An 18097-nucleotide genomic window follows, 5' to 3' on the forward strand; every position below is an offset into this window, starting at 1 on the left:
CTGATGGTACTCAACTTGATCGAGGCTGGCAGTGGAAATCAGATGCATGGGAAGTATGAGCACAGGGAAGCGTAGGAATTGAAGGGACCGGGAAGAAATACCAGGTATTTCTGTTTCCTTTGTCACCTGGACTTGAAATACTCGAGTTATCCTTGACTCCTTCCTACTCTTATCTGTCCTCTCTCTCTTACTCCAGAATGTTTTCCTTCCTCAACATTCCTTTACATTTCTGCTGTCACCCCAAGGGCAGCAAGAACCACCACATGCCTGGATCATTATTCTGACTCACTCCTAGCGGTCTCCTCGCTCCCAACTCAGAATAAACTACCAAGAGATTTTACTTCCAGATTAGCGGGCTTGCCTTGCTATGCTTGTCTCTAACGTCAGGAGTGCTGCCCCAGAACGCACACAATTAAATCCCACTGGGCCCCCTCTTGTGACCTGATTTCAGAACTCCCTTTCTGCCTGTGCCCACTCTGCAAACGATCCCATGCAATCCAAGTTCTTCTTCCCATACTATATGCTTTGTTGATTCAAAAACCCTTGGTGAGGGCAGGCATTTAGAACAGGGATTAAGGCACCCTTTGGGATGCCCGCATCCCCTATGAGAATGCCTGGGGTCACATCTAGCTCCTGACTCCAGCTTCCTGCTAATGCAGACCTGGGGAGACAGTAGGGATGGCTTAAGTAGTCCCTGCCACTCCTATGGGAAACCCGGTCTCAGGTCCCAGCTCCAGGCTTCAGCATGGCCCATGGAAGGCATCTGGAGAGTAATCCCATGAATAACAATACCCTACGTATCTGCCTTTCCCTGCCTCTGAAGACATCAAGAATGAAAACAAAAAACGTTTAGTGATGGGCATTAAAGTGGGGTGAGCAGGGAAGAGAGCTGCAGATGTAAAGGTTCCAAAACAATGGACCAAATCCATGGATCAGAAATAGGTGCCGTTCAGTTCCACATTGTATATGCTCAAAGTTACCTCTGTTTGTTGAAAGGACTTCCAAAGGTGATATTTTCTTCTACTGTGGCGTTTAATAGCCAGGGTTTTTGGGCTGCATAGGCCACTGAGTACCTGTTCCTACTGTAGACCAAAAAAGAAAAAAATACACTGGAATTAGGCAAAGTTGCTGTGCTGGGTGTGTACTTTAGTATAACTATGGAAAATAACAGTTGATGACATATCTCAAATAGAGAAATGGAAAACTTCCAAAAGGGACTAGTTTAAAGACCACCAACCTGATTACGAAATGGTTAAATATGCCACTTAAATGAAAAGGATTAGAATTTAATCAAAAAGTCACACAGTGTATAACATCAAATTTTGTTGGGTTCAAAAAGTATTTGAAGGTCTGAACTATTAATCATAAGTTTCTCCTTAAAAATAACTATAATCTTAAAAATAATTTAAATATGATAAATTCATGATAAATGTATTTCAAAACATATCGAAATAGTTTATTTCTTAAAAATGATAACTTCCTCTCCCCCCTCCATTTTTTTGGCTTGCAAGTTCTACCAGATGTCCATATATCAGACTGCGATCTTCAGCGATTAGGAAAATACAGGTAAACTGAAGACAGAGAGGATGATGTGGGTGGGGTGGGGGAGGGCAGGTCAGCTTAGAAGTCAGATTTTCACAGTTAGTTCAGGATCTGTAAATACTAATTAAGGAATTAATGTTAAAAAGATTAAGATAGTAGGAGAGAATTGTTAGCAATGCTCAATGATCATCCTGAAACAGAGACAGCGTAGCACAGAATATGCACAGATTATCTCTTGGATAATCACGTGTGCAGTCAAACAGTGGTTCCCAACCCCTGACAGTTCTGCTTCACATTCCTCCTGGGCGTCATGGTCATGTGTTTTGTTTTTGTTGTTTCATTACTTTTTTTTTTTTTTTTTTTTTTTTTTTTTTTTTTTTTTTTAGTAGATAAAGTACTGAGTTCTCCATCCCCACCTCACAGGCAGATTCCATCATTGCATAACTCACAATCAATACAGAAGGTCTTCAAAAAGTGTGTGGGGGAAAAACAGAATTAAAAGGCAAGTTTATTTTAGATGCAATAAAAATGTTTGAAATCCATGCAAAATGTCTTTGGAGTATGCATTTCCATTAACTTTAAAAAAAACCTTTATAATGTATAATATATAATTCTTACATTTTTATTTTGTGGAATCCCTAACCCTAGGCAAAGTTGAGACATGTGTGGCTTATGGCAGTCGACACAATGGGCCATTTTGTTTGGCAAATAATTCTTCCAGCAGCCTGCAAAAGTTGCGAACCACTGCTATGGGAAATATGCTAGTACATTTTAATAAATTGAATATCATGAAAATGATGACTAGGAATAGGAGATTAAAGTCTGGAGGGAAGGAAGTTATTCTTATTAAACTCAGGTTAAAATAGAAATAATACCTTCTGGTTGCTTCAAAAGAAGGCTCAGATTCATTTACACTGCAAGTATGGCAAACAATGTTCATTAATTACGAATAATATGGAATGAATGTGTGTACATATCAGGTAAGAGATAAACACTGGACATTTTCAACAGCTACATTTTCCAAATCATTTTTGATATTAACTTCAAAGACAAACTAAATATTATTCTTTGCGTTTTCATCTGCCAAGAAATAATCACTTAGTAAGCTTCCAAAAAACAGTACTGTTATCTTTCAAACCCGGTTTTCATTCATACAACAACTTTGGTTCTAGTCCCACCTCTGCTGTAACTAACCGTGGTATTAGGTACTTTCTCTAGAATGTAGTTTCCTAGCTTCCTAAGGATTCGTTATTTCCAAAATCTCCCTACCTTTAATATTTTAATCTAATCTATTTAAATTTCTGGTTAACCAACCTAAGGCATGAACAGAAGATATATTTTTTGAGGTCTGAATACAAAAGGTACACAAACTTAGTTGGGTCTTCAGTACGTGTGGTAATGGTGACATCTGAGTTTAATCATCTATTGACTGTATGACTTACGTAAGAAGTAGAGTTTGACTAATTACATTTCGTTACCTCCATGTTATGGGGGAAACCATCTGAAGATCCATTTTTTCCTTTTTTTAAAAATAATTTAGATACAACAGAATTGCATTTTAAAAGACAAGAATTCAGTAGCCATACATACACCTAATTAAAGCTTATAGGGACTCCAGAAATAGATCTATTTTTACTTTGGAAAGAGTTGTATGCTTTTGTGGAGAAAATTTACTTATTACCTAGTGCTATTTGGTTTAGAGTTACTAAGGATTATTTTCACTATTGCTCATTGCTAGCTACAGCTTGGGATGATTGACAGAGGCTGCAAAAAACAACCTCAAGCTAAAATTCCCTCTCAGTAACAATTATTCCCCAATTTTAAGTCACTCATAAAAATTATGAGGTACACAATTTCCCAAGTGATATTTGCCATAGAATGTGCTTTACATAACAAGAAATACAACCTTTACTTCTTTTAGTGGCAAAAAGACAATAAATGAACTTAACAGTTTTAGTGAGTCGAAGGAGAGAGAGCCAAAATGGGGAAGAGCAGGTGTATACGGCAAACAATGGCTTCATTGTATACTGGCCATCCATGTAGAAATGAGGAGTAGATGTGTAAAAATGTCAGTGCCAGGTGGGGATAGAATTTGGAAGGTGTCTATTCAATAACAATTGATTAAATGATATTTGTTCAATATCAATTGAAAAATATTTATCAATCACCTCTTAGAGAAAATACTAGTGATACAAAGAACAAGGAAGATCATCCCTCCATTCTTTCATGCTTCTTTCAACCTTTTAAGAACCAGACAAGGGAGTAAGCACTAAGATAAGTGAGGTTGTTTTAAACATACAGAACACCCATGCCACCTGTGGCACATCAGGGTCAGCAGTGGAACTGCTGCCAGAGTCAATCGCAGGGGCAGGGGTTGTGGTATGGTTGGTTCAGCTGCCATCTGGGACACTGGCATCCCAGCTGTTTCACTTCCAATCCAGCTCCCTGCTGATGTGCCTGGGAAAGCAGCAGCAGATGACCCAAGTGCTTGGGTTCCTGTAACTTCATAGGAGATCTGAGTCCTGACTTCAGGCTCCTGACTTCAGCCTGTCCTATCCTTGTTGTTGTGGCCATTTTTGAAATGAATCAGATGACGGAAAATCTCTGCACTTCTTCTCTGTCTCTTTAACTCTGACTTTCAAATTAATCCCTTTTTTAAAAAAAGTAAGCTAGATGAAGAAAAATCCAAGAGTACTTTATACCAGAGAAGATGCAAATTGGAAGGCCATGAAGTCACCTTGTTATACAGGATCTGACATAAATTCAGCATGGCTGAAATATGGGGATAGAGAGTGAAGAAAAGGATATGATGAATTTCAAAAGTAGGCACAGGGGGATTATGAGTGAGGTCATGAACCTTTTTACAGAGCTTGAACTTCTCTCCAGAATCCTAGAAACACTGAAAATGAGATGCCACTGTAATCACAGAACAAAACAAAGGATTGGAGAGAGCAAGGCTGGAGGGGATGCAGAGACCACCGGACACTACAAGAGTTATGGGGATAAGAAGGCAGTGCCCTGATTAGGGAAACTGGGAATGAATGAAAATAAAGAGACAAGGATAGCCAGAACTGTGTGACTGACCAGAGCAGAGGGGATTCAGAAGACGAGAGTGAAAGAAATGGAACACAGGACGTACATACTCTAGAAGACAGTGAACTCAGCATCAGACACATTCTGTTGGAGCTGCCCAAGGAATATCAAAGTGACCATGACCAGGAATCTAAATTGAAAGCTCAGAAGAGACAGCTGGGAAATGAAGACTTTGGAGTGATTTTTCTTCATGATGTGTATCTTAGATACCAAGGACTTTGGTATACTGGACTTTGAGTTTTACTAGAAACTAAGCAAGGGGGCCTTCTGAGGAAGAAAGGGCAAAAGGGTCACGTGGTCAGATAAAGACCAAAAAGCATCTGAGGAATTTAATAACCTGGACGTCATTCATGGCTTTGGCAAGAACAGTTTAAGTGGAGTGGTAGGGGTAGAAACCAGATGGCCATGGGTTCAGATGAGATTGACTGATAGACTGATAGGGAATTCTGTTTATCTACAAATAGAAAAGCTGGGGGCTGGATTAAGTGTGAATCAGAAAAAGAAAAAAAGAACTGCTTGATTTGGCTTTATGATCTCACTGTTGAGTAAAGAGAACAATCCCTATTAGAAAGCTCACAAGGTATAGAGGAACCAGCAGAGAAGGTACATTTAAGATTCAAGAGAGTAAGAGAAGGCTTTTGCAAAGAGATAGCCTCTGAGTTGGTTCTAGAAGAAAGAGTGAGGCCACCCAGCTGGGGAAAGGCATTACAAGGGAATGTGTGCGTGGGAGAACCCCCTGCAGCTCAGGGTTACAGGGTCACAGTGTTAGAGGTGGTGGAACAGCAGGAGATGCACTTAAAGAATTAAACGGGGACCTATACTTAAAGAATTAAATGGGGACCAGATCACTAAAGTCTTTGATGTAGCTTGCAAAGGTCAGCCAATTCAAAAATTACATCAAAGATGCAAGTAGTTAGGTTTTCATGTCAGAAAGGTAGGTCTGGCAACAATATGCAGAAGAATGAAGGTCCTGGTAGAGTAGTCTACATGAGTGCTAAATACCTCAATCAGGGACATTAAAAAAGACAGAATTATTAGGACACGCCTAAGAAATCAGAATAGATATTGTTGGTTGGGTTTTGAGGATAATGGAGAGAAAAGTGTCAAGGGTTGAATTTTGGAGCTATGACCTGAGCACCCACCAACTAGTTTCAGGGGATGGAAATACACTCCTGCCATGATACAGGAGAGCAACAGGTTCTGGAAATGCAGAGAAACGTTGAGTGTACAGTATGCACAAGACTTTCTGGAGGAGCTGTTCAATCCGCAGAAGAACAATACTGGCCATAAAAGTACACTGGAGGCATTTCTGGTGCTTAGAGAGTAGTAGGAGTCAAAAACAGTTAAGGGATAAGTAAAGCAGAGAAATCCTCTAGTAGACTCGCAAGAGCAGTCAGAGAGATTAAAGGAGAATTACAACGTTCTTCCCCACCTTCCATCTCCACTTCTGCAACTTTTGACTTTCTGACTCATTCATTTGAGCTTAACCTTAAAATGAAAGCTCAATTATCATTTATTTGTTCACCACCCCCTGAGGCCTTTGCGGACCCACAGACTCGAGCCACCTGCAATTTGTTCCTACGGAAACCCTATATTTCTCTTTTCTGGTGTTGATAAAAATAATCAAATAATTAATTGTGAAACTATTTTCTTACCTCTTTATAATCTTGACCCTGCTCACCAGCAAACTTCATGCAAATATCAGACTAGATTTCCTTGTTCTCTTATTTATTCCCCAACAACTAATGCAATGGTTGCATGTAAAAGGTATGATATCAAGATTTTTCAATAAATGATTAAATGAAAGTGTCATGGAAACCAAGAAATGAATTAGTTTTAGGGCATCATCAGTGGTGAACAGTTTCCAAACCTATGTAGAAGTTAATTAGGATTGAGAACTAATCACAGGGATTTAGCACTTAGGCAGCTATGAGTGAGAACTTTTCACCCAGACTGCAATCACAGAATTAAAGAAAAGGAAGGAGGGTGTGTGGGGGGTGTGGACTACTCATTTAAAAAGAGAAATGTTCCCGTAGTTTCTGAGGTTGTCCACTTTTTTTGAAAATGGAGGGTAATGGAGTATGGAGTGCAACAGATAAAGACATTTGTAAGAGAGACAGGTTAATTAATGAGGTCTGGTCTTGCAAAAACAGGACAGCATATGGGAAATATTTACTTCTGAGGCTACCTCCTTCAAGGATTTAAGCATATTCTTCTTGAAGAGCAAATACACTACAAATGCATTAGTTTCAGAAGAATAAAGGAAACAGATACAGATCTATGTAGTCATCTTCCATGAGCAAATGAAAAGCTATCCTATTCTTTCACTAAGATTTTCCATGAGTAACCTAACAGTCCTCAACTTCCTAAGATTACATACTCCAACTCTCGCAGCATAATCAATTGCATCATGCAAGGTTATATTTTCTCTTTAGCATTAAAGAAATTTGAACTCTGAACTCCTATACCAGACTTTAGTTGATTACACAAAAACCACCTGATCCACACTCTTCCTCCACCACTCAGTGTGGTAGTGCACAGCACTGAGGGCAACAAGAGAAAGGAAAGCGGACAGATGGTTCCCCTTCTGGGAAGCAGATTAAGATTCCACTTCCGAAGCCTTCTTGATTTTGTGTGTATTTTCCTCTAACTGTAACTTCCAAGTATTATGGTAGATACATTAGGGAATGAGAAAAAGTGATCTTTGCAAGCTTAGATCAGGAACCATATTTGGAATAAGGGAAGCTAGATGTCAACACAAACATGCTATATTACATCTGATCCAGAAAAACTGACTCAATGTGTTCTTTTTCCTTATTCCAGGCTAAGTCACATGAAAAGGAACAACTCAAGTCATCTGTCTTCAAATAATTGGGCCACTGGCATACAGCTGATTTTACCAGGATGGTAGAAGATACATCAGGAAAGATGAGGCCTGAAGAGTAGGCTGGTTGATGGCATGGGTGAGAGGGACAGGGAAAGAAATGAGCCAAAGATAAATGACAGCCATTTCTCACATGGGCACTGCAGTTCCCACACATTCCTGGCCCTCTCACTAGAACCACCCATCAGTTAAGGCATTTTAATTCTGGCTTGTAACATATCAGACAAAGTTATTGTTTCTCTCAAGAACTTTGACAACCAGGAACAGACCACTTGAGTTAGGCAGAACTTTTTAGATACAAGATTGATGTGAAAATTGGCATTCTGACCATTTTGAAGAACATTTCAGTTCTCTTCTCCTTTTCATGTCTGGGCTACAACATGTAGGCTAGGTCAACGTTAGCAATTCCCTAGTCAATGTCTATCAGTGTCCTCGTATACCAGGCTCTACCATGTAGATGTATTCTGGATGAACAGCAATGCTCTCTCCCCTTCCCAAAGCAAACAGTTCTTCCTGCAATAGGTCAGAGGACTTTTCTGGATTTTGCTCATGCCAGTTTATGAGGACACATTTAAAAATAAAGTTTATGTAACCAGTGATGTGAGTACAGGCAGTGGCTGAAGAATGACAGCAAGGCACTTGGTGCCTTCCCATAACTTTTATTGTTTTTGCTTTATTTTATTTTGAGCTTTAAAAATGTACCAAACAATTCAATATGCTGAAATGAAGAACTTCTCAATATTGGAACATCATCAACCCATAAATATAGACAATTTCTAAAATAGATTTGCTTTAATTAATATTTACATGCCTTTGCTAATTAGACTGGGCACATAGTTTTTCTCTGGAATGCAAAAAGTAATTACAAATAACTTTTTAACAGAAGGTCAGTATTCTCTGAACAATCTTGATCTAAAAATATTTTGATCACATATTAAGGATACCATGCAAGAAAATGATGTAATTCTTTTAATTAAACAAAACGAACTGACATCAACTAATTCAATTTCTTAATGGCTTAGTTTTTCACTTGTTTATTGGCTGGAGCCAACACAAACATTTCTTAAAAGTATTTATTTACGTTTATTTGAAAGGCTGAGAGATCAAGACAGAGAGAACAGATCTTCAATCCACTGGTTTACTCCCCAAAGGTCCACAATGGCCAGGGCTGAGCTAGGTGGAACCAAGAGCCAAGAACACCATCTGGGTCTCCCACATGGGTGGCAAGGAACCAGGTATTGAGCCAACATCTGCTACCTCCCAGTGTGTGTACTAGCAGAAAGTTGGTTTAGACACAGAACTGAGACTCTCTTATACAGGATATGGGCATCCTGAATGCCATCTTAACCTCTATGTTAAATGCCCACCCCAAGTATTTTTTTGAAAAGATGCAGTTATTGTCAATTGGAACCAATGTTCACAGAAGATGATTTTGAAATTATAAAGATTTTAAAAGTGCTCCATTATATTAACTCCCTTATCACATCTTCATCTTATTGGCTTTGGCTGCTCCAAGATATAGGCTGATTCCATTCACTTTAATCCATTTCCACAGCTACCGTAATTAAAGCTACTTTAATTTCTCAAGTGGACTTGTGAAATTAACTCCTGAACTGCCTCTCCACTTCCCTTCGGGACTCTACAATTCATTATTCAGACAGCAGTCAGAATCATCTTTCCAAATTGTAGATCGTATCTTCTCAAAACACAAAGCACCCCTCTACTTCAACTTCTTTAATGGCTTCCCACTAAGAACAAAACCTTCACTCCCTGTCATCCCCATCCCACTTGTCTTCCTCTTCAGCTAACCTCAGGTCGTACCTGCCTTTCTGTCACTACCCACAAACCATCATGGTCTCCTTTCTGATTCTCCCACAGGAGTTCATTCTGCACTTGCCAGCTCCTGCACACACTCTCTTGGCTGGGCTGGCCCCACAGAATCATTCAAGGCTCAGCTCAAATGTTAACTCCTCCTTTTTTTTTTTCCTTAAATAAACTGCAAAGTGTTCTTTATCCTCCATCTTCTACCATTTGGCCATTTTGTTATTGTCATCACAGCATGAATCACAAGCTAATATTATCCAGCTTTGCTGTTAATTACTTGTTTACAGGCCATGTGCTAGACTTGGTCAGGGCCTTGGTCTTGCCCACTTCTAAATCCTCCATACTTTAGTTCAGTCTTAGGCAAAAATGAGTTACTCAAAAGTTTCATTCAATACATGTTTTTTGAATGGAAAAAAGAAAAACATTAAGAAACAAATTACCCATATCCCCAGTTAACATACTGAACATATAAAATGATCCCATTCTTCCAAATGTGCTGAATCTCATTCCTGGATCTGTGAGATGAAGATCTCCATGCTTGGGCTACACATTTCAAAAGTACCTATCCCACTCCAACTGGCCCTCTGAATCCTCCAAGAACGTTTACTAAATAATAGTATGCTCTCATTTTTTGTTTGTAACATGGACACATGGGATTGGCTTTTGAATACATTTTAGGAATATCGGGGATGTTGGGAATTATATAATCTTTCACTGGCTTTTAAAAAAAATTATGGCACATGGGAGGGATTTCTTTCCTATTCTTTCCAAAAAGAAAAAAATCCTAATCTCTAATGAGTAAAATATGCTTTCATCTTGGTCCACACTCTGTGCCTTGCTTCCATGAAGCTCAGAGAGGAATCTGTGACCCATGCTGTTTAATTATGTAGTTCTCCCGGGCATGCGTTTCTATGAACTTCTCAGATCACTATTCAAACATTATTTTGCTTATTGATTTCTTTACCTTTATTTTTTAAGCTTTACTAAACTATGTAATTTTAAAGAAGTTGCAACCTTTATGAAATAACACATGATATTAACGGCATATATGGTTAGAAAAGCAAGGAAATAAATAACTTAGTTTTGTGAAATTCAGAAATCTCATTCATTTATCCATTAAGGGAATGATAAGTAATAATATTAGGAGTCATTTTGGCCCAAGTGGAGCTTCTAAGTACTTAAATAAATAACACTGGAGAAGATTGGATTAGGACAACTTCCAGGAGGTATGAAACTAAAATCCCAAGGTTTCCTGTCAGTGTCTTTCGTGTCTTCTCTCTGTTAAACAAAATGCAGATGGTTCAATTTTGGTTCTATAAAACAGTATAAACTCCACCAGATCCACTTTTTCCAGGTTGAAGGTGCTAATGGCAGCGTAGACAAAGTCAAAGTCTGCCATATGTGATGAGCAGACACCTGCTATGAAGCAGAGGGAGACAGCAGTCACTGCCCACTCCACTGGAACCGCACTGAACAGGCTCTTCATTCTTCATCCTTGGTAGATGTGTCCAACAGGAGGGCTGCAAAGTGCACTCCACTTTTCTCAGCCCCCTTCTTTTACTGGATGCATAGTTCTACCAATTCCAGCTAAAATTTACACATCCAATATTCACTTCATTTAACTGGAGTTTAATATACAGTCTACCCTTTTAAGGCCTACAAATAGTCGCCATTCTTGAGAGACATCTGTATACATAAACAGTAGACTGAGTCATGACGACACTCACGATGCAAGGTGGAAGGTGAGAGTCAAGAATAACTTCAGGGGTGAGCATTTGGTGCAGCACTTGAGATGCTGCTTGGAATGCCTTCATCCTATATGGGAGGGCGGAGGTTTGAGTCCTAGCTCCACTCCCATTCCCATCTTTCTGCTAATGAGCACCCTGGGAAGCAGCAGGTGGCAGCTAACGTAGTTGGTTCTCTGGCACACATACGGGAGCCCTGGTTAGAGCTCCTGGCTCCTGTCTTTGGCCTGAATGTGCCCTGGCTGTTGAAAGCATTTGGGAGTGAATCAGTGGATGGGTGACCTCTCACTTTCACTCTCATTCTCACACTCACATTCTCTTCTCCCCTTCTCTCTCTCACTCTCTGCATTTCAAACAAAAGCAAAATAACTAACATTCAATGAAAAAAAATCTGTAGGTCTAGAAAAAGATCTCCCAACCTTAGCACATCTGACACTTCAGGAAAAATAATTCCTTTTTGTGGGGAGCTGTCCTGTGCATTGGAGGAAGCATCTGTGGCATATATCAACTAGGTCATTAGCAACCCAGTTTCCCTACACAGCAACCAAAAATGTCTCCAGACGTTGCCAAATGTTCTCCACAGGTAAAGTCACATCTACTTGAGGATCACAAGTCTGCAGTTCAATTTCTAAGATAAGCTATAACCAGTTGACTCATTAAATTGTTCATGGGGCTAGTAGGTTGGCATAACTAAAAAATGCTACTTATTCCTTATTACTCAATTGTATACTATTATGGCTCAGAATCACTTTATTGTGGCAATATGCTCTAAAGAACACAAAGCAGCCATTCCCATAGCTAGAAAAAGCAGCATACTAGATACTCCCTTTGCCATGTATGCAGAATTGCACAACACACGAGGCTGACCTGACCATCTCTAATTATTGACTTCTAGTGCATAGCTTACAATAGACACAAAGAGAAATAGGCGATTTTTTCAGAATCTTAGGAAGAGCTTGGAAAATGTCATTTGATATTTCTTCTCCTGAATCTTGAACCATTAGGATCTTTTTGCATTCAAGCATTACATAATGCAAGTTCTCCATAACATTTTTAGGGGGCAGGCATTTGGCATAGTGCTTACGATGCCTCTCGGGATGTCTGCGTGCCATACTGGAGTGCTGGAGTTACAGTTCAGCTCCTCTCCCGATTCCAGCTTCCTGCTGATGCACTCTCCTGGCGGTCATAGGTCATGGCCCAAGTACTTGGGTCCCTGGCACTGACATGAGACACCTAGATTGAGTTCCCAGCTCCTGACTAAGTACTGGCTGTTTGGGCAGTTAGAGAATTTACCAGTAGATGGGAGATCTCTGCCTGTCTCTTCGTCTTGAAAAAGTTAACTAATTGATTTTTTAAAATAAACTAATTATGCAGTGAATTTTTAAGTTATTTATTTGTGTTACCCATTTAAGTTTGAAAAATCTAACTCTATAGTACAACTGTACTTTTATCTCAGCAACATGCTGGTTAATACTATCATAAACCACTCAAACTGTTTCATAGTTCTTAAAATTTATGACATGTAAGACTTACACTAATTTAAAGAGAAAAAAAAAGCTGCCCTCATATCTAAGAGGTGCTTAGACTCATCACATGGGAATCTATTGCTCTAAGTGTTTCCTTGGAAAATGACCAGATAATTAGCAACAGAAGTTAATTAAAATTCTACCTACTTGCTCCAGTGAACTTTCCCATCCAGGGTCTGCATCTCACCGAGGATGGCAAGGAGAAGCGAGGACTTCCCACATCCCACTTGACCCACGATCATGGTTAACTGACCTAGACAGATGAAACAAGAGATATTAACAGGAGGAGATGGGATTCTCTCACTGAAATAAAACAATGCAAAACCAACTTAGAAAGGCCTAATATTTGATGTCAGTTGCCCAATTTGGGGTCTGCAGCAATAAGGTACTCTAGACAGCTCCTTTTCTTGATACATAGGTCTTTTTGAACACAGAGAGAAAAAATGACAAAACTTAGGAAATCATTATTTTTAAAACTGAGAATAGTCAACATTAGAACAATGTAAATCTTGTCTAGAACATAATTTTAACTTTTTTATTATTCAATTTTTTATTATTCAACTCACCCAGGAGGAAAAGACAATTTTGACTAAAATAGAATATTAACATGAAAGTTATTTGGGATAAGGCATTAAGATATTCCTGAGGCAGGTATGGTGGGAAGAATCACTATAATCCTAAAGTTGTACTTATTAAATTTGTACTCATCAAATAAAAGGTTTCTTTGGGAAAAAAAGATTCCTCTCTGTTTTTAAATTTTATTTTGATTTTTAACAGATTCAGTAAGATTTGTAGATATAGCCTAAGAACATAATGATAGTCCTTTTTTTCTACTCTTCTTTCCTTCCTCCTTTCTTTCCATAAGACATTCTTTTCAATTTTTCAATTTCTTCAGGGCCAGCGCTGTGGCATAGCAAGTAAAGCCACCACCTGCAGCGCCAGCTGGTTTGAATCCCAGCCGCTCCATTTCAGATCCAGCTCTCTGCTAATGAGCCCAGAGAAGCAGCAGGAAATGGCCCAAGTCTTTGGACCCCTGTGCCCATGTGGGAGATGCTGAAGAAGCTCCAGGCTCCTGGCTTAGGACTGACCCAGCTCCAGCTATTGCACTCATTTGGAAAGTGAACCAGCAGATGGAAGAACTCACTCTCACTCTCTATTTCTGTATTTCACATAAATAAATAAATGTTTAAGAAAAAAATTTCTCACTTCAACTTGCATGTATAATATAAAAATTCTAACCTACTGACCAACAGGGTGGTTCAAAATAACATTTCTATCCAATTACTCAGATTTTTAAATAAAATTTATTCCAAATATTTTGTTCTTTTTTCATGCTATTCTAGATTGCATTGGTTCCTTAATTTCAATTTTGAATATTTTAGTATACAAATATTTATGAATAAACTTATCAAAGAGATGAAAGATTTGAATGCTGAAAACTCTAAGACATTGATGAAAGAAATTAAAGCAGACACAAATAAATGGAAAGGAACCTTGTGCTCATGGACTGGAAGAACTAATATTGTTAAAAATGCCCATACTACCCAGTGTGATCTGCAGATTTAAGATAATGCCTATTAAAACCCCAATGTTTGGCCGGCGCCGCGGCTCACTAGGCTAATCCTCCGCCTAGCGGCGCCGGCACACCGGGTTCTAGTCCCGGTCGGGGCGCCGGATTCTGTCCCGGTTGCCCCTCTTCCAGGCCAGCCCTCTGCTGTGGCCAGGGAGTGCAGTGGAGGATGGCCCAGGTGCTTGGGCCCTGCACCCCATGGGAGACCAGGAAAAGCACCTGGCTCCTGGCTCCTGTCATCGGATCAGCGCGGTGCGCCGGCCGCAGCGCACCAGCCGCGGCGGCCATTGGAGGGTGAACCAACGGCAAAAGGAAGACCTTTCTCTCTGTCTCTCTCTCTCACTGTCCACTCTGCCTGTCAAAAATTAAAAAAAAAAAAAAAAAAAAAAAACCCCAATGTTTAATATTACAGAAATAGAGGCCGGCGCCGCGGCTCACTAGGCTAATCCTCCGCCTTGCGGCGCGGGCACACCGGGTTCTAGTCCCGGTCGGGGCGCCGGATTCTGTCCCGGTTGCCCCTCTTCCAGGCCAGCTCTCTACTGTGGCCCGGGAGTGCAGTGGAGGATGGCCCAAGTGCTTGGGCCCTGCACCCCATGGGAGACCAGGATAAGCACCTGGCTCCTGCCATCAGATCAGCGCGGTGCGCCGGCCACAGCGCGCTGGCCGTAGCGGCCATTGGAGGGTGAACTAACGGCAAAGGAAGACCTTTCTCTCTGTCTCTCTCTATCTCACTGTCCACTCTGCCTGTCAAAAAAAAATATTACAGAAATAGAAAAATTACTAAAATCCATATGGAAACCCAAGTGAACCAGAATAACCAAAGAGATCTTGAGCAAGAATAAACACAGAGTTATCACACACGTGATTTTAAAATTTATTACAAAGCTACACTAAGAGTACAGTATAGTACCTTACTAGGTAAGGTACTCATGGACCAATAGAACATTACAGAGAGATAAGAAATAAAATGGTTCATTTATAGTCAACTCATCTTTGATAAGGGTATCATGATCACACATGGGAAAAGCATAGTCTCTTCAAGAAAGAGTATTAGGAAAATTGGATATTTATATGAAAAAGATTAAATTTTACTCCATACTATACAATAGATTGGAGCACCACTTCATCCTGGCTTCTCTGTTTCCAATCCTACTCCCTGCTAAATAGGCCTAAGAAAGTAGCAGGAAATGGTCCAAACACTTTGGCCCCTGCCACCCACATGGGAGACTCTAGTTAGAGTTCCTGGCTCCTGGCTCTGGTCTGGCTCAGTCCCAGTCATTGCAACCATTTCGGGAGTGAAACACCAGATGGAAGCTTTCTCTCTTTGTAAAACTATTTGCAAACCACTTATCTCATACAGGGTTAATGTTCAAAATATGTAATAATTTTGATAGCAAAAACAGCAACAACAACTAAAAAATGGCAAAGGACTTGAATAGCTAATTCTTTGAAGAAGATGTACAAATTGCTATCAGATACATTAAAAAGTGCACTAATCATAATGGCAATGTAGTTAAAAACACAATGAAATACCACTTTATGCCTGTTAATACAGTCATGATAAAAAATAGATAGTTGGTGAGAATGTGGCAAAATTGAAACCCTTCAACAGTGTTGCTAAGAATGGAGATTGATGCAGCCATTATAAAAAACCTTATGGAGTTTCCTCAAAAAATTGAAGCCGCAACTGCCAAATGAGCCAGAAATCCTACTTTTGGGTATCCATACAAAAGAATTTTATATCCAGGCTCTCTAATAGATATCTATACTCCCTTTTTCAATGTAGCATTATTCACAATAGCAGAGATATAGAAACAATCCAGTATCTATTGACAGATGAACGGATAAAAATAAAGTGGTATATCCCTATAATGGAACACCCCACCCAGCCTTTAAAAAGGACAGCCCTCCATGGACAACGATATGGATAAACCCAAAGGATGCCATACTAAGTGATATAAGCCAGTCACGGAGGGAAAAATACTGTATGATTCCACTTATATGAAGTACCTAAAATAAACTCATAGACACAGAAAATAGAAAGGTGGTTTCAGCGAATGAAGGAAGGAGAATTGAGGAGTTGAATTAATGGGTTAAAAAAAATCCCACTTAAGATGAGCAAGTTCTAAGGACCTGTCATTTAGCATTATACCTACAGTATCATTTAGCATTATACCTACAGTATAAACAATTATGCACTTTAAAATATGTTCAGGATGTATCTCATGTTAAACGTTTTTCTCACATAAGAGGAATTCAAAGAAATCTTTAGAAATGGTTGTACATTTATTACCTTGATTGTTATAGTGTTATTTGGAAGGCATGCATATGCTCAAACTCATCAAAATATAAACATTCAATAGATACAATTTGTGGTACATCAATCTATATCTCAGTAAAACTTTAAAATAACCAGGAAAATCAATAAATACATAAAGTTACCTTGTATTTTAGCTTTATGTATCTTAAAAGCTTCATCAGTATTCAGGAAGAGAAAATCATTTCATCATATACTCTTTTTGCAAAACCTTTCTCAAACAAAATGAGAAATCAACTACCCGATTATTTAAATGGCACAGATCACCAAGTGGATGGCAAATAACTTGTGCCAAGGCACAGAAAGGCCAACCTGAACACTTCCAGCAATTCCGACAGTGACACAGTGGCTCATGAACAATATGTGGCAAATCAATAACGATAACTAAAGTTTATGTCTTTACAAAGCTATTTTTCCTTTTGTTAGGTTCTATTATCTTGGAAAACTATGGTTATGACAATTAACAATTAAAAGATTGCAATAGAAATGATTCTGACCTGTTGGGATCCGGATGTCTATGTTGGATAAAGTAGCTGCACCACTGCCCCACGAAAAACAGCCATTTGTAACCTAGAAGAAAATTACAGAAACTAAATCATGCATGTGGTATTAGAGAATAATTCTGATTCAAATAAATTTTCTTTTTAAAGTATGGCGGACTGGGGCGACGGCTCACTAGGCTAATCCTCCACATGCAGCACCAGCACCCTGGGTTCTAGTCCCAGTTGGGGCGCCGGTTCTGTCCTGGTTGCTCCTCTTCCAGTCCAGCTCTCTGCTGTGGCCAGGGAGTGCAGTGGAGGATGGCCCAAGTGCTTGGGCCCTGCACTCCATGGGAGACCAGGAGGAAACACCTGGCTCCTGGCTTTGGATCAGCCTGGTGCGCTGGACGTAGTGGCCATTTGGGGGGGTGAACCAATGGAAGGAAGACCTTTGTCTCTGCTGTCTCTCTCTGTCTAACTCTTCCTGTCAAATAAATAAATTAATAAATAAAGTACGGCAAGCTTTTCAGTGCAAGGTATAACACACAGCAGTGAACTTCTCCTTTAGAATTATAACTATTTAGTGTTATACATGAAAACTGAAAAAGAATGGAAGTGAAAGGACTGTCTTTCATTAGTGCTATTATGAGCAATGCAAAAATCATAGCAATCCTTCCCAGTCTGTATCAGTTATCTATGGGCCCACTTCAAAAGTAGTCATCTCAAATCTTTCCCACTGATATCCCAACACTGATAGCTGTTTACTGCTTCATTGATTAGCATTTCACAACTTCCAGAATCCTGGTGGTACGAGTAAAAAACTGAAATAACTATTAACTTAATCCAATAAAATAACTTTGTTAAGCAAGAAGGTTGGTTCTGTAATGAATGAGTTTCCTAAATGTGTAGATTTATCACTGTTCATTGAAGGTAAAAGAAAGAATGAAGGGGAGAGAAAAATAAAACAGAGGCACAGCAACACTTGTGCTGGCATGAATGTCAGCCTTCAGTCAAGGTCATAGACGCTACCTCCCAAGCAATGTATTCTTTTAATGGGCTTCAAGTGGACTTGACAGCTTTTTAAACATGGATTTTCACTATTTGAAAGGCAAAGAAA

At 39.5% G+C, this 18097-nt stretch overlaps 1 protein-coding gene and 1 long non-coding RNA gene across 10 annotated transcripts in view; one reads left to right on the top strand and one right to left on the bottom strand.

The window, feature by feature from the left end:
- The window catches only part of LOC108176990 (uncharacterized), a 102027-nt gene extending 88382 nt beyond the window's left edge, over nt 1–13645 (top strand). For both annotated transcript variants that reach the window (XR_007921056.2, XR_011379023.1), the window contains exons 3-5: nt 1512–1566; nt 1932–2044; nt 13510–13645. This is a non-coding gene — a long non-coding RNA (uncharacterized lncRNA). The remainder of the gene's footprint in view (nt 1–1511; nt 1567–1931; nt 2045–13509) is intronic.
- Nucleotides 1–18097, bottom strand: part of ABCC9 (ATP binding cassette subfamily C member 9) — a 151220-nt gene that overhangs the window by 62262 nt on the left and 70861 nt on the right. For 6 of the 8 annotated variants that reach the window (XM_070048295.1, XM_070048296.1, XM_017343242.3 and 3 more), the window contains 4 exon segments: nt 16999–17071; nt 12762–12867; nt 2418–2456; nt 981–1082 (listed from right to left, as the gene is read on the bottom strand). In XM_070048295.1, the coding sequence (XP_069904396.1) occupies nt 981–1082; nt 2418–2456; nt 12762–12867; nt 16999–17071 (320 nt within the window). 8 annotated transcript variants of the gene reach the window in all.

Source organism: Oryctolagus cuniculus, chromosome 9 (genome assembly GCF_964237555.1).
Source record: "Oryctolagus cuniculus chromosome 9, mOryCun1.1, whole genome shotgun sequence".
NCBI classification, from domain to species: domain Eukaryota; kingdom Metazoa; phylum Chordata; class Mammalia; order Lagomorpha; family Leporidae; genus Oryctolagus; species Oryctolagus cuniculus.